The 13,884-nt window shown below is 39.8% G+C and overlaps 1 protein-coding gene across 1 annotated transcript in view; it reads left to right on the top strand.

Moving 5' to 3' along the window:
• The window catches only part of LGR4 (leucine rich repeat containing G protein-coupled receptor 4), a 71,803-nt gene that overhangs the window by 43,293 nt on the left and 14,626 nt on the right, over positions 1–13,884 (top strand). The window contains exons 3-5 of the mRNA XM_039725025.1: positions 1,424–1,495; positions 2,955–3,026; positions 13,260–13,475. Coding sequence (XP_039580959.1) covers positions 1,424–1,495; positions 2,955–3,026; positions 13,260–13,475 — 360 coding nt within the window. The remainder of the gene's footprint in view (positions 1–1,423; positions 1,496–2,954; positions 3,027–13,259; positions 13,476–13,884) is intronic.

The following is a 13,884-nucleotide window of genomic DNA, read 5'->3' as shown; positions in this document are numbered from 1 at the left end:
AATGGATTTAATAAAGATAACTAGCATCCTCTCTATCACGCAGCATTGTATTAAGTCACTAGTTCTGTTGCAAGCAGATTTATGTAAGCTTTAAGTGCTTTGGTAATCTCTTCTATGTAGTTATAGAAGGAGATAAAAATGTAATAACATTGCTATGTTCTGGCATGCTGATCCTTTAGGTGTTCCTCTTGTTATTTCCTTTGCTTGCCTATTTGAAATATTATTTTCCCTTTGCTGTGTCTGGCTTGCCTCACAGTGCCTTGTAACAGCAGAGGTGGGTTTTGATATTCTCTAACCTTTGTTAAGGCACATTGATTGTTTTTTGATTATTAACACTTACTGGATTGTACGTAGTATTCCCATGGGTGATTTCATTGCACAGCCTTGTCCAGCATTGCTTTTGCGTAGCTGGGATATGAAACCCCAGACTAAAACCAAATACTTTGGCTGAAAATTTTGCATCTTGTGTCAGTTATGGATGACCAGGTGTTTTGCATTATTGTCTTTCCCCTTGATGAAATACAGCTATTAGCAGCTCAACTTAGGCTGGACTGCACAGATCTGCTGGGCAGGGGAGAGGTGAAACCTTGAAGAAAGAAAAGGAGTGGGGGAAGGGGGAACAAATTGCTTGGAAGCAGCTGTTTTGGCTGCTGCTTCTGCTTTCATGCTTTGTATTCTGCAGCATCTCTCATCTTGATTACTTTTAGTATCATATTGATCTTCATAATTTACTCTGTGTTCTTGTCTAACAGTCCAGATTTGAAACCAGACACATTTTGAGAGAGAGTATAGGGCTGAGAATCCTGTTCCATTTCTCCCTGCCCTAAAAGAGTTTCCTTTCTTCAAAAGTTCCTCCAAATAGCTGACCAAAAAGATGAAATATTGCCAATATTATGTCTTGGTCATATCAGCAGGTGTCCTGTCAATTGTCAGCACTGGGTGAATATACCACTTGCTTGTGAATATTTTTTCATATTTGGGATTTTCATAGAGACTTCTGCTGCTTTGCTCTAGCATCTGTTTTTACCTAACTTCATACTTTCTTCAGAAGCTGCTGTATAGATAAAAAATACATGGGTCTCAGAGCTTGTTTCAGTGGAGCAATGCTGAAATCCAGAGGATCATGTTGGTAAATGCCCTTTCAAACATAGTACCATCAGAAGGTTTTACATCATTCTAGGCTGTGCTTTTTCTAGCACCTTTGCAAAAGAATATCCATGAGGTTGAGTAATGCATCCTCATGGTTAAAAATGTGCTGTAAGTAACATAACTGTTAAAAACTTGGAAGACTGTGGATGTAGTGTAGTTGAATGCAAAATGCATAATTGCTTGCAAGATCTGATATTGCAGTGATTTTCCTTGTTAGATGGTTGTAGAAGTACTGTATTTTGTGACTGAAATTATTATTGCAATTTTTTTCCAGGCGACTGGCTGGCAATGACCTTACTTTTATCCACCCAAAGGCCTTGTCCGGGTTGAAAGAACTCAAAGTTCTGTAAGTAATTGGGTTGTAGAGCTTCATAGCTTGCTCTGTGCTTTCTTACTGCATAACCAGACTGTTTACTGGTAGGCTGGAGGAAATGTTTTTGCCCTCTGTCCTTCTAAAGCAGAGCTCTTCTCCTTTTTTTTTTTTTCTTTATCAAGCCTGCTGGATATGGTCAAGATGATAGTGATGAACTTGACTAAATGGTCATTACTGTATTTTATTAGAACACTTCTTTATTTCTGAAGTATATCTTGTAGCAGAAGAATCAGAGGAAAAATCCTAAAAAGGACATGTAAGCTTTTATTGTTTTGCACACCTTCAGCATACTCTGTCAGGTACCTGACATTGTCAGGTGCCACTGTTACTTAGAGGTTTAATACACGGCTTGACTTACTCCCTACTGGCAATAGAAAAAATTGCTATAGCTTGGTACTTCTCTAGGTGAAAATGCCTTACTATTAAAAAAAAATCTTTCGTTTTTCATTCTGAAATAAGAATTTTTGTGGCAGTTGTTTTTCCAGAGCTAAGGATAGAAAAAGCTTTCTGTTGTTTAAGGTTTTAAAAAACTTTGTTGGAAAACTGCAGCATTTCTGATAATGTAAATACTTCCAAATGGTAACAGGGTATTAGGTAGCTAATTAAAGAGATGTTAGAAAAAAAATAGCAGACCTTGAGGTTTTAAAGAAAAAAAACCACAGGCACTATTACCAAGCTACAGATTAGGGAGCTGCCCATTTGCAATACTATTCAATACAATATTTTGTAAATTGAATGCAAAGTGTCAAAGTTCTTGAAGACATATCCATTGCAATACTAACACTGGAGGTGCCTGAAATTCTGGCAGTTCTTGGAAAAATGTGGGACATGGGTTTTAATTAAAAGTTGTGACTTGAATTTTTACCCCAGTACGCACCAAAACTGAGTAAGATTTTACAAGGTTATTTACCACATGACATAGATTGTTCTAGAAGAGAATTTTGAAGAAACCCACAACAGTATAGCTTAATTCAGCTTCGCCCAGTGGTGCTTTGTTGTGAGCACACTTCATAAATTAGATTGTTGATGCATTGTGTATTGATGCAACTTCAGGAAAAATTAGAGGTTTGTGTATTTTCTAGCATGTGTAAGGTAATTCCACAAGAAAACAATAACATATAATCTCTTCTAGCATATTTGTCCTAGTGTTAAGTTGTTTAACCTCTTCAGCAAGTTCCCAAGGGAATTTCAGCATATTGTGTCACAGCTTGTTCTCTGCAAATTAATGCTGTTAATGAACAAGTTGTAAATAAAACTGAAGTAGACCATTGTTTCATTGTTGCCTTTGGGCATCTGGTCTTGAGAATTCTACATGCATTTACATTCACTAGAGATCTGGGAAACCATAACAGGACTATGGGCTTTTGTTACCTCTAGCTTTGATAAGGATGATTGTGCAATTCTACTTTATTAACACGGTGGATTTTTACAGAACCCTCCAGAACAACCAGCTGAAGACTGTACCTAACGAGGCCATCAGAGGATTGAGTGGCTTGCAGTCCTTGTAAGTTGCCTTACGTTGCTTTTGGTTTGGGATTGTTCTCCAAGTTCCACTTTCAGTCACTCTGTCACCTTTGCTTCATTCTATAGAGTTATGAACTGTAATAATGTAGGTGTCATAATGTACCTGGAGTTTCTGAAAGTGCAATTGCAAGTGGAACAAAGTTTCACAATTGAAATTCATGAGGAATTTTATTTGTCATCTTTGGTGGAGTGACCCAAATGCAAACTCTTTCAAAACTCCAGCAGCAGGTACAGGATTGCTGTGTGAGTGCAGTGCTGGTGTAGTTAAACTCTAAACCCTCTTGCACATCCTGAGGTATTTAAGCAATTCTTGAATGTTGTGCAAAAATGAATGATGCCCAAGCCTGTTGTATCCAGAACAGGAAAAGGGATTTCTGGGAAGATGTGTTACTTGAGGCATGCAGAGTATTGGTTTTGCAGGACGGTGTTGAAATCTCACAGACAGTTATGAATACCTCGGCCTTTATTGCCAGTTGCACGTAAGGTATTTCATATGTGCTTATACTATCTCATGGCTTATTATGTTTTATAAAGCATCTTAATCAGACCTTAATAGTTAGTTACAGTTCTCTAGGTGGTAGATGCCTATCACTGTGAGGAGGAGGAGGTGGGAGGGGCTGCAAAATATTTCCTCCTTCCCACTTAGCTCCAGAGAGAGAGGGAGGAGAAGAGAGAGTGTAAATTGTGTTCTCTCTGTATCAAAGTTCAGGTTTCTGGCCCAAGACCCTGTTTCTTTCAGATTATGGATTTTGGAAAAAAAAATTAGTTTTGCAAAGTAGATTTGCAAACTACTGTACAACTTTTGCAAAGGTGCTTTTCTGCATTCCCTAATCTTGGATCTTGGCCCTGCTTGTTGCAGCTGCTTGGATATTCCAGTGAGCAGGGAATTCAGTGTCCACATTTCACTTTTGTTCTAGTGTGTGTGGAGAAGAGAAAATACCTTGGTCTTGGTGCAAACACTATGCATTGTAATAAAAGCCCTTCAATTTGCATGATCAGAATAAACCTTTAGTAATAATTTAAAACAAAACAAAAGCTTCTTCTTGGCTTTCAGAATTTCTTTGATGCCAAAAAGAGAAACTACTTTAGTAAAAATGTTTCTCTACAAATCATCCATTTCATGTTCAGTGAACATTCTTCTTTCTATACATATGTACAGTAATGTTTGTTCTCTAATTAAAGTTTAAAATATTAAGTCTCCAGTTGCTGGAGATGATTATTTGATGATAATTTCATGTGCAAAAGGGAAGGAACAAAATTTAAGAGAAAAATTATGAATGTATAGATTAAGTAATTATCTATTTTTTAAAGAAATCATGTGTTCTTTAATATTTTTTGAAAGATGACTATGTTAGAACTATTTTTAAAAAAGCAAACAATTTAGTTTTGAAAAAAATTATGGTTATGTAAGGTTGTATGATGTAATCATTATAATCACTTGACCAAAGCATCCTTACAATTAAGATAAAATAGTATCACCTTAAAATGTGGTGAGATTTCCCCTTCTAGGAGCTTCATTGTTCAAGGGCAAATGATAAAATATATCAATTGCAGGATGGTGATAAAGGAGCAAATTAGGTTAGTAAGTAGTAGCAAGCTGCTTGTTACTTTTTTCTGAGGAGAAGCCAATTGAGACTTCCAGATGACCATTGGAAATATGGTGGGCAAATCCAGTGTAGAAGTCACTGGTACTAGAGTCCCAGACAGTTCTGAGCTGGGAGGATCACTGCATCCAGCTCTCTAGTGAATGCTCAGGGAGCTGAATTAATGAATTAATGAATAAATGAGTTACACAGGGATTGGAGCCATGGCCTTGGTGTTAGCAGCACCATGCTCTAACCAACTGAGCTCATCTGAAGCTCAGGAGGATTTGATCTTGGGCTGGTTTTTTTTCCATCCACTGATGTGACTCAGCTTTTGGTTTGCAATGTGTTAGAATGGGCAGGAATTTGAGAATAAATTGGGTTTTGAGACAAGTGTAGTGGGAGATCAAAATAATTTTTTCTATGCAGTTTGTTTACTTCACCAGAATGCATTTTTGTGATTTTAATGAATTTCAGGAAAACTTTGTTAGCATTATTAATGCATAATTACACTGACTATGCATATCCCCTAAAAAATGTAGATAGCACCTTCTGGCAAAGGAATGTAAAAGTGGTCCTCTGAATTTTGTGTCTGAACACGGAAACGTAAGTGTCATCATCCTGTTTTATTGTCTAAAGAAAAAGGAAAAAAAGTTATTTATTTCCCTCACTAAGGAATTTTTGTTAGTTCAAAACTCCCTAGTTGCTGCAAGCCTCTTTTAAAACAAATAATTCATTGCAGATTATGATAGAAAAAACGGCTTCTGCTCTTCTATATGACCTCCATCCCAAACCTACAAATTTAAACGTTACTGAGCTGTCCCTCTTTTGGCAGTTTGCCAGTTTGCTCTGAAGTATGGCTTAGGGGTATTTTTTTCCCTTGGTGAAGGCACAAATTACTTCCTCATTAAACTTTATAGTATATTGATAATAATTTCATTTTAAGCACCTTTACAGCTGTTTTCTGTCTGAATGTGCTCCAGTTTTTAGGTTCATAGGAAGGCAGTTGCCCTAGTGTGGTATGTGTTAACAGACTCAGTAGACATACCTGGGTGGAAATAAGGGAGATGGTTGTAGGAGCTTCATGGTCTGTAGTGTTTATATTGCAGCTGGTGAGTAGCCAGCCTGGTTCAGGATACTGAATGGCAACTCTTTATTTTCTGTTTGCATTGAATATTTTTTCCCAGCTCTGGCCTCCAAAAGAGAATTAGAATGGGGTTCTTTATATGGAGGTGAAATTTAGCAGAATTAAGGAGTTGTACTGAGGGGAAGCTTGCTGTGTAGTACCCCAGACAAGTTTGTCTGGCAGGATGTGTGCTCACATTGCAGGGTGCTGTGAAGGTGTGGCTGTGAGATGGCTCTGCTGAGGGAGAAGCCACTGTTTGTCCAGCTTGTGCCTCTTTCAGTAGCAGAACAACCTGACAGAGAGCGTCACAAACGTGTCTTGGTGCATTTTGGTTACTGCAAAGCACGTTGTTGGTAGTACAAGGCCATGAAGTACCTTGTGTTTTAGGTCTGGAGATGGTGTTGGTGAGGTTTGTGGGCAGTCCCAGGGTCACACAGAGATCAGGAGGTGCAGCAACACAGTGCTGCAGCTGCTTCCTGGGAACCACCAGGGAGCCATTGAGCAAAGTCTCTCCTCTAAGTGCCTTGGCATATTTCACTGTGATGACTTATTTTGTATTTATTCTGAGCTTTGACCCAGAATCTGGGGATTTGTAAAATGGGTCTGTAAACTGCAGCAATCTTTAGGGCTGCTCTGACTGACCCTAGAAACCCAGCAACACAGGACTAGTAGGAATATTCTAGTACAGTCCCGAGTGTGTGACAAATATTGGAAATACTCTATTTAAACAAAGACTTTCAGATGCTTTACAAAGGAGACCTTTATTCCACTTGAATAAAAAACCCACAAACCTAATTGCCATGTGCATTTGCCATCAAATCCAGGAGTCTTCTGAAAGCCTGTCAATACCTGCCAATGTGTTAGGCATGATTTATTGTAATTGCAGTTCTGCTGTCCCAGCACATGTGCACACTTGTCCACATGCAGGGAATACTCGAGCATTCTGCAGCAGCAGTTCAAAGCACTGCAGCTTAGCAGTTGTGCCAGATTCCCAAAGTGTGGGGTTTGGGATGCTGCCAGCGTGATCCTGAGCTGTGATAGCTGCTGCCTCTGCTGCTGGGTGGGTGGGTGTTCACCTGAGCTGCATGCCGAGTGTCTCCATGCCTGTGGTCAGCGGGCATTCTCTGCGCTGCCCGCTGGCGCTTCTGGCTCCCTCAGCAGCCTGCTCTGTTCAGCAGGACCATAACCAGTTCTTCAGCCTGCTTCCCTATCTTAGGAGGCTGGAGCAGCCTTGAGGCAGGGTAAGGCAGGAGGCATGAATGTGCTGAACTGGCATGGGATAATGTTTTCTGGGAGTGGGCATCTTCTCGGCCCAGGTGGGAAAGACTGGGCTCCCAATGTAGAACTGGAAGGAATGAGAGCAGAATCATGCTTTGCAGGGTAAAAATGTGTGGTAAAAGCATGGGGACAGAGAATGGAAGCAGATTTCAGTCACATTAAAAAATATAAAGATGAGTGAAATATGTCTGATTATAAAATAATTTTTAACATGTCTGATTATAAATTAATAGAGATTTAAATTAGTACAAATAAATTCAGACATATTTCAAATACAGGCTATAACACATATCAACTGCAGTCTTGAATTTCTAGCTTTTTTGTATTTTAGGAAGGGTTCCTTATACAGATCAAGTTAATATATGTCATTATTTAAAAAGTCAAATCTAGAAACATTCTGCTGGTAATGAAACTGCCCAATTTTAAGCCATAGTTCATGCTGCTGACAATTTTAGTAATGTAAACCATAAACACAAAATGTGTCAGAAGGGAAGATCCATGAATTCAGAGAGAACAATGCAATATAATCTTATATCAAAAATAGGTAGTTCTATTCTAATTCTGCTATCTTCTTAAAGAGTGCTTTAGGGCTCCAGTTGATAATTTTGTGATTCTGGATTGTAGTTTGGAAGGACAGGACATGTCTGTAGGGACAGTAGTGTCTGGGAGGCTGTGGAAGGTGTTCATCAACAGCAATGACTAGAAGAAGTTAAGAAGCTTTAAATGGTTTTATATGTAGTATGCACCCCTTAGTGTGGCAGGTGTTTTTTCAGGTAAGCACCTTTTAATGGTCTGCATTCAGAGGTTTTCCAGTGTCCTGCTTTGCTGTTACTAAGGGGTTAAAGGGCATCAGCCCTCAGATTTAGTCTGTGTGAAGATACGGGATTAATCAGAATGTGTCCATTTCTTTCATTCCCATTTTCCCTTCAACCTGTAAAGCCGCTACAGACTTAAATACACTGAATATGTTGTTGTTCCTTGACTCTTTAGAGTTAAGAAGTATAAGAGCTCTTCTGAGTAGATCTGATTGTGCTTTAAAATCTTTAAATATACTGCTTTGTATACTTCGCTTACTTTTCTATGTCATCTTTACCTTTAGAAGGTGTTCTGGTTTTCCTGAAAGTGAGGTATGTTTTTTTGTGAACTTCAGGAATTTCTGGCATTATTCTAGCCCTTTTTTTTTAAAACTTCCATGCTTAAGGAATTGCTAAGTTTAAATAAAAGCAGGAAATTCTTTAGAAATTGAATGATTAGAAACTTACGTGTCGTGAAAGTTAAATAGCGTGTAGGCAAAATAGTCTGAATCCTCTGTGGGGTCTTTGCAGCAAACTGTGACCTTTTACTGGTACCATCTGAACAGATGTGAAGAAACAGAAGTGATGGAAACAGCTTCAGCATGTATCACTAGTTCCTGAGGGCTGCTGTAAATTGGTCTTCGAATGAAGCAAATCCTTGTGTTGATGTTCTCAACAGCCAGTGCCCAGAGAGGCACTGCTGGATGCAGTGAGCAAACTCTCGAGTACTCTAAAGTGCCTCTGTTAACATGGGTTTCTGCTTCCCCCTGCAGCAGGATTCCCAGGTACCAGGCTTATCGGCACTCAACTTCCAGGCTAAAAACCTGCTCCGCTGTTATTGGAGTGAGTTCTTTGTGGTTTTTGAAGGAGCACTTTAAAGAGCAATGTTCTTTAATGATTGCCATTGAGCATAAGTGGTTTAACACAAGAGCTGGGAGTGATTTGCCTTTTATTAACATCAGCAGTAAACTCCTGCTGTACAAGGCTGTTAATTAGGCTATTAGTACAAGGCTTTAAAACTTCCTAGTGCTGAAGCCTGGAAGACTGAATGTGGTCACAGATGAGGGTTGGTGTGGCTGGTCCTGGAGGCCTCTCAGGTGTTACCTATGGGGGATGCAGGCTGTAGGGCACTTGCCCTAAGCAGTGAGTGTGCATTTGCGTGTAAAATTTCATTTATGCGTGTGTTACATTTGGAACTCCTATTCATATGAATTGGGGTAGGCGTTCTTACTAGTTCTGGTCTCCTTAAAGCAGAGTCTATTGTTTGAAGAGCCTGCTATGTTCTGTTTTAACAATATATCAAATACTGATGTGAGAGCTGCTGAATTTAGGTTTCTATCATCCTTCTGCTCTTTTCTTCTTCTGAAGTTGGTGCTTGTGTAAGGAGGGGACATGAGAGGAATGAAAGTGAAGATGACAGCTCCACAACTGAACTCTTAATTTATAGGCTGAAATGTAAAGGTCTCTCAAGCCAGTGTCTATAAGAAAGCTGGAATTGAAGTAGCTTCTGAAAGATTATGGTCAAATTTGAAGAAAATACTTGTATCTTTAACAATATAATGGAGAAAGACTTTGTACAAAGTCCAGTCCAAGCAAAGAATATTGCTTGTTTTTTGTTAATTATTGGAGCTAGGGAATATTCCCTTATCTACCTTAAGAAAAGTTGTGGTCCTTAATTTTCAATGTTTTGTGAAGGTTGTCAAATATTTTAGGTTGGCTTTTCAGTTGTTTCACTAAGTGCTTTGTTTTGTGCGTTTCACACTAAATAGGAGTGTTTCAGCTGTGTTTTGTGCATTCAGTATCGTGTGGATAAGCTTTGACTGTTTGGAAGAGAAAGAAAAACAACTGTGGCATATTGGGCTCTTAGCAGAAATGAAGGAACACAAAAAATTGTGGATGAGGCCAAATAAATTAAAAATATCACTTTCCAAATCTCCCTGGTAATGTCAGTAGTGGGTGGTGGTGTTCTTTCCCCCCTCATCTTTGCTGCTCTGGGCTGTAGAAAATAAACACAGTAGCTGGGATGGCTGTGGAGAGTCATCAGTTGAAAGTGTGATCCTTGGGTGCTCTATCCTCCTGTTCTGGGGGACAGAGGGCTTGGCAGAGCGGGGGTGAGACATCAAAAATCAGGGTGAAAATCACATATCAGGGTGAGACATCATCTCCACAACTGTCTCTGTTCTCCCTAGCTGAGCTCAGCTCCGCACTGTGTGCATCCATCCTTCCTCTGTTCACCTCCTCCTTTAAGGCTGGGAGAGGAGGAGCAGGACGTGGGGCTTTTCTGTGTGCTTTTGTTTTCCAAAATCTCCTAGAATAAATGGAATTTAGCAAGGTGCCAGTGGAAGTACAGATGGACTAGATGAGTGGGGGCAATGATTGAGGCCTGTCTCTTGAGTATGCTGCTCTTAAAAAATCCCAAACCAACTCCTTCCTCCAAAAGAAAGAAAAGAAAAACAACTCAGGAGAAAAAAAAAAAAGGAGGAGAGGGGTAGGGAGAAATTAGAAGACTCAGATATGTTTATTCCATTTGGAAATAATTTTTTGATCTTGAGGGAGCTGTGTAAATTTAGGAGAGAAGAAAGACAGGTAATTTCTAATTGCTTTTTTTTCTGAAGCAGAGCCTCAGGCTTTTTTCCTCTCTTCCCCCAGCCTCTTTGCTTTCCTCCTTTATTATCATCAGACTTAGTTTCTCTGAGATGTTCTAGTCTCCATGCAGCCTAAGAGCATTCAAATAGGATATCATGCTCAGACCATGGGCCAGTGATGAGGGGATGCCAGTGTATGAACCATAGGCATTGACTCTGATGTACACCTCTAGAGCTAATGACACCTCACTCATCTTAGGAGAGAACTTTGACTGCAGACAATATTGTAAGTTCCCATTTGTAATAGCATATTGCTTAATTTGGTGTATTTTTAGACTTTTTACTACATGGAAATTCAGCTGATGACTTTCTTTTCATAATAAATTGAAATATGCAAACCGCATGCATCACAACAACAAACCTCTGTTTTAAGGAAAAAGATTAAGTATGTTAAATTTGTGATCAGCCTTGTCTTCTGCATTAACTCTTAGTCAGGGTTGTCTTCTCCCTTTGAATTCTGCATGTCCTTTAAGTGCTGGGATCAGATCTGTTGTGACTGTACCTGGGGACAAATGCAGTGAAGTCACTTGGTCCACACTGCCTGCCCAGAGAAGGACAGGATGAAGGGCTGGAGGAAATTACTTCTGAAACTAGCCCAGCTAGATTTTCAAGAGCATATCTGATCATGGCTTTAGAAACTGGAGAGTGCTAAGTAATTCCAGAGCTGTGCTGATTTGTATCTTAATGAGCATCCCTGCTACTGGAGGAGGGTGTGTGTGTTCTGTGTCCCTGCACCATAGCTGGTGCAGCAGTCATTTCACACCAGCTGTGCAAGGTGCTTGCCTTGTGTTTGCAGGGAAGTCACCATGCTGCAGCACCATGGTGTGGTGACCTGGAGAAGCCTTTAGGTCAGAGGGCCATCAAATACTGCCCAGTGCTGTCTGCTCTGTGCCTTCTCAGACCCACTGAGGGCCACGGACTATGAATGTTTTGCTTCTTCCCAGCATATGGAATAATCTCTGGGTCCTAAATATGTCCCTTTGTCCCCTCTTAGTTATTGCAAAGATTAACCCTGTCATGGTTGGAACCAGGACAGTTACTATAGCTAATTGTGCAATTTGCATTCATGTAGGGAAAAAGCATGATGGCAAATGCAGTGCTGTACAATAGGTAATAGTACTGATGTGCTATTTTGTTTTGGAGAATGTTAGAAAAGATCAGGGGCGCAAGAGAGCAATCAGTTGTAGTTGAGATGTTTTATTTGTTGGGATAATTCATAACTCTGACTTGGTTCACAAGCAGCTTTTAATAATCTTGTTCCCCAAACTAGGTGCTTTGTTACTGTATAGCAGTGCCACAAAACAAAGCATACAACACTACACAATGCTGCCCACAAGGGTGATGTAGGGGTAATCCATTCAAATTAGTAAGTGCCTCTGCAGTCTTAGATATGCTGTCAAGCTACTGTTTTAAGGGTTTTTTGCTGTGTTAGAAGCTAGGGGTTTTGTGGGAGATGCCTTATAGAGTTATTAATTCATTTGGTTAGCTGATTATAAGCATATCAATTTGTTCAAATGTTTTATTAAAAATGTCTGAAAAGTTTATTATGAAACTTTATTTTATGGGCTCTTCATTTGCCTTGAAAAGGGTTTTCATGTATCTTTCAATAAAACTTCAAACTTTGAAGTATTGAATTATTTCAGTGAAAGACACACAAGCTTGAAAAGAGATGTTCACGAATAGTAGGGCTTCAGCTGGACTTTGCTGATGTGTGGTCTGTGAGTTTGTTGATGAGTTCTTTGTCGCACTGCAGGCGTTTGGATGCTAACCACATCACTGCCATCCCGGAGGACAGCTTTGAGGGGCTGCAGGGAAGTCACCATGGTGCAGCACCATGGTGTGGTGACCTGGAGAAGCCTTTAGGTCAGAGGGCCATCAAATACTGCCCAGTGCTGTCTGCTCTGTGCCTTCTCAGACCCACTGAGGGCCACGGACTATGAATGTTTTGCTTCTTCCCAGCATATGGAATAATCTCTGGGTCCTAAATATGTCCCTTTGTCCCCTCTTAGTTATTGCAAAGATTAACCCTGTCATGGTTGGAACCAGGACAGTTACTATAGCTAATTGTGCAATTTGCATTCATGTAGGGAAAAAGCATGATGGCAAATGCAGTGCTGTACAATAGGTAATAGTACTGATGTGCTATTTTGTTTTGGAGAATGTTAGAAAAGATCAGGGGCGCAAGAGAGCAATCAGTTGTAGTTGAGATGTTTTATTTGTTGGGATAATTCATAACTCTGACTTGGTTCACAAGCAGCTTTTAATAATCTTGTTCCCCAAACTAGGTGCTTTGTTACTGTATAGCAGTGCCACAAAACAAAGCATACAACACTACACAATGCTGCCCACAAGGGTGATGTAGGGGTAATCCATTCAAATTAGTAAGTGCCTCTGCAGTCTTAGATATGCTTAGATATGTCTTAGATATGTCAAGCTACTGTTTTAAGGTTTTTTTGCTGTGTTAGAAGCTAGGGGTTTTGTGGGAGATGCCTTATAGAGTTATTAATTCATTTGGTTAGCTGATTATAAGCATATCAATTTGTTCAAATGTTTTATTAAAAATGTCTGAAAAGTTTATTATGAAACTTTATTTTATGGGCTCTTCATTTGCCTTGAAAAGGGTTTTCATGTATCTTTCAATAAAACTTCAAACTTTGAAGTATTGAATTATTTCAGTGAAAGACACACAAGCTTGAAAAGAGATGTTCACGAATAAGTAGGGCTTCAGCTGGACTTTGCTGATGTGTGGTCTGTGAGTTTGTTGATGAGTTCTTTGTCGCACTGCAGGCGTTTGGATGCTAACCACATCACTGCCATCCCAGAGGACAGCTTTGAGGGGCTGCTGCAGCTGCGGCACCTCTGGCTGGATGACAACAGCTTGACCGAGGTTCCCATCTCCCCGCTCAGCAATCTCCCCTCCCTGCAGGCCTTGACGCTGGCTCTCAACAGGATAACTCACATTCCTGACTATGCATTCACCAACCTCTCCAGCCTGGTTGTTCTGTGAGTGCTTGTGTTGCACAGGGCACTTGGCTTTTCTCCTCATTTACGCTTTGGTTAATCCAGGGTGGCACTGAAAATGGTTTGCTCAGCTGGCTACTGCCAACCTGAGATGATACCATGTATGGCAGAGAACCTGCTGATGGTTTGCTAAAGACTTCCTCCTAAACAAAAAGCCACACTGGTTGTGGGTGGTGGGATTTGATTTCTGACATCTCATTATATGATGAATACTTCACAACGGTGGTTGTCAGAGAAAGCTTTCAGAGATACGAAAAGAAGAAAAAATTATTTTATCTGAAACCTGTCTCTTTGTATTCTTCAAAATCTCTGTGGAATAATAAGAATAATATGTTTGATTTCTGAGTTTGCTGTATTTTTATCACATTTCTGAATAGTGATTAAATATTTA

Source organism: Passer montanus, unplaced genomic scaffold, assembly GCF_014805655.1.
Source record: "Passer montanus isolate IOZ18808 unplaced genomic scaffold, ASM1480565v1 scaffold54, whole genome shotgun sequence".
Classification (NCBI taxonomy): domain Eukaryota; kingdom Metazoa; phylum Chordata; class Aves; order Passeriformes; family Passeridae; genus Passer; species Passer montanus.
The sequence above is the reverse complement of the archived record's forward strand: the minus strand, read 5'-3'. Positions and strand labels throughout refer to the sequence as shown.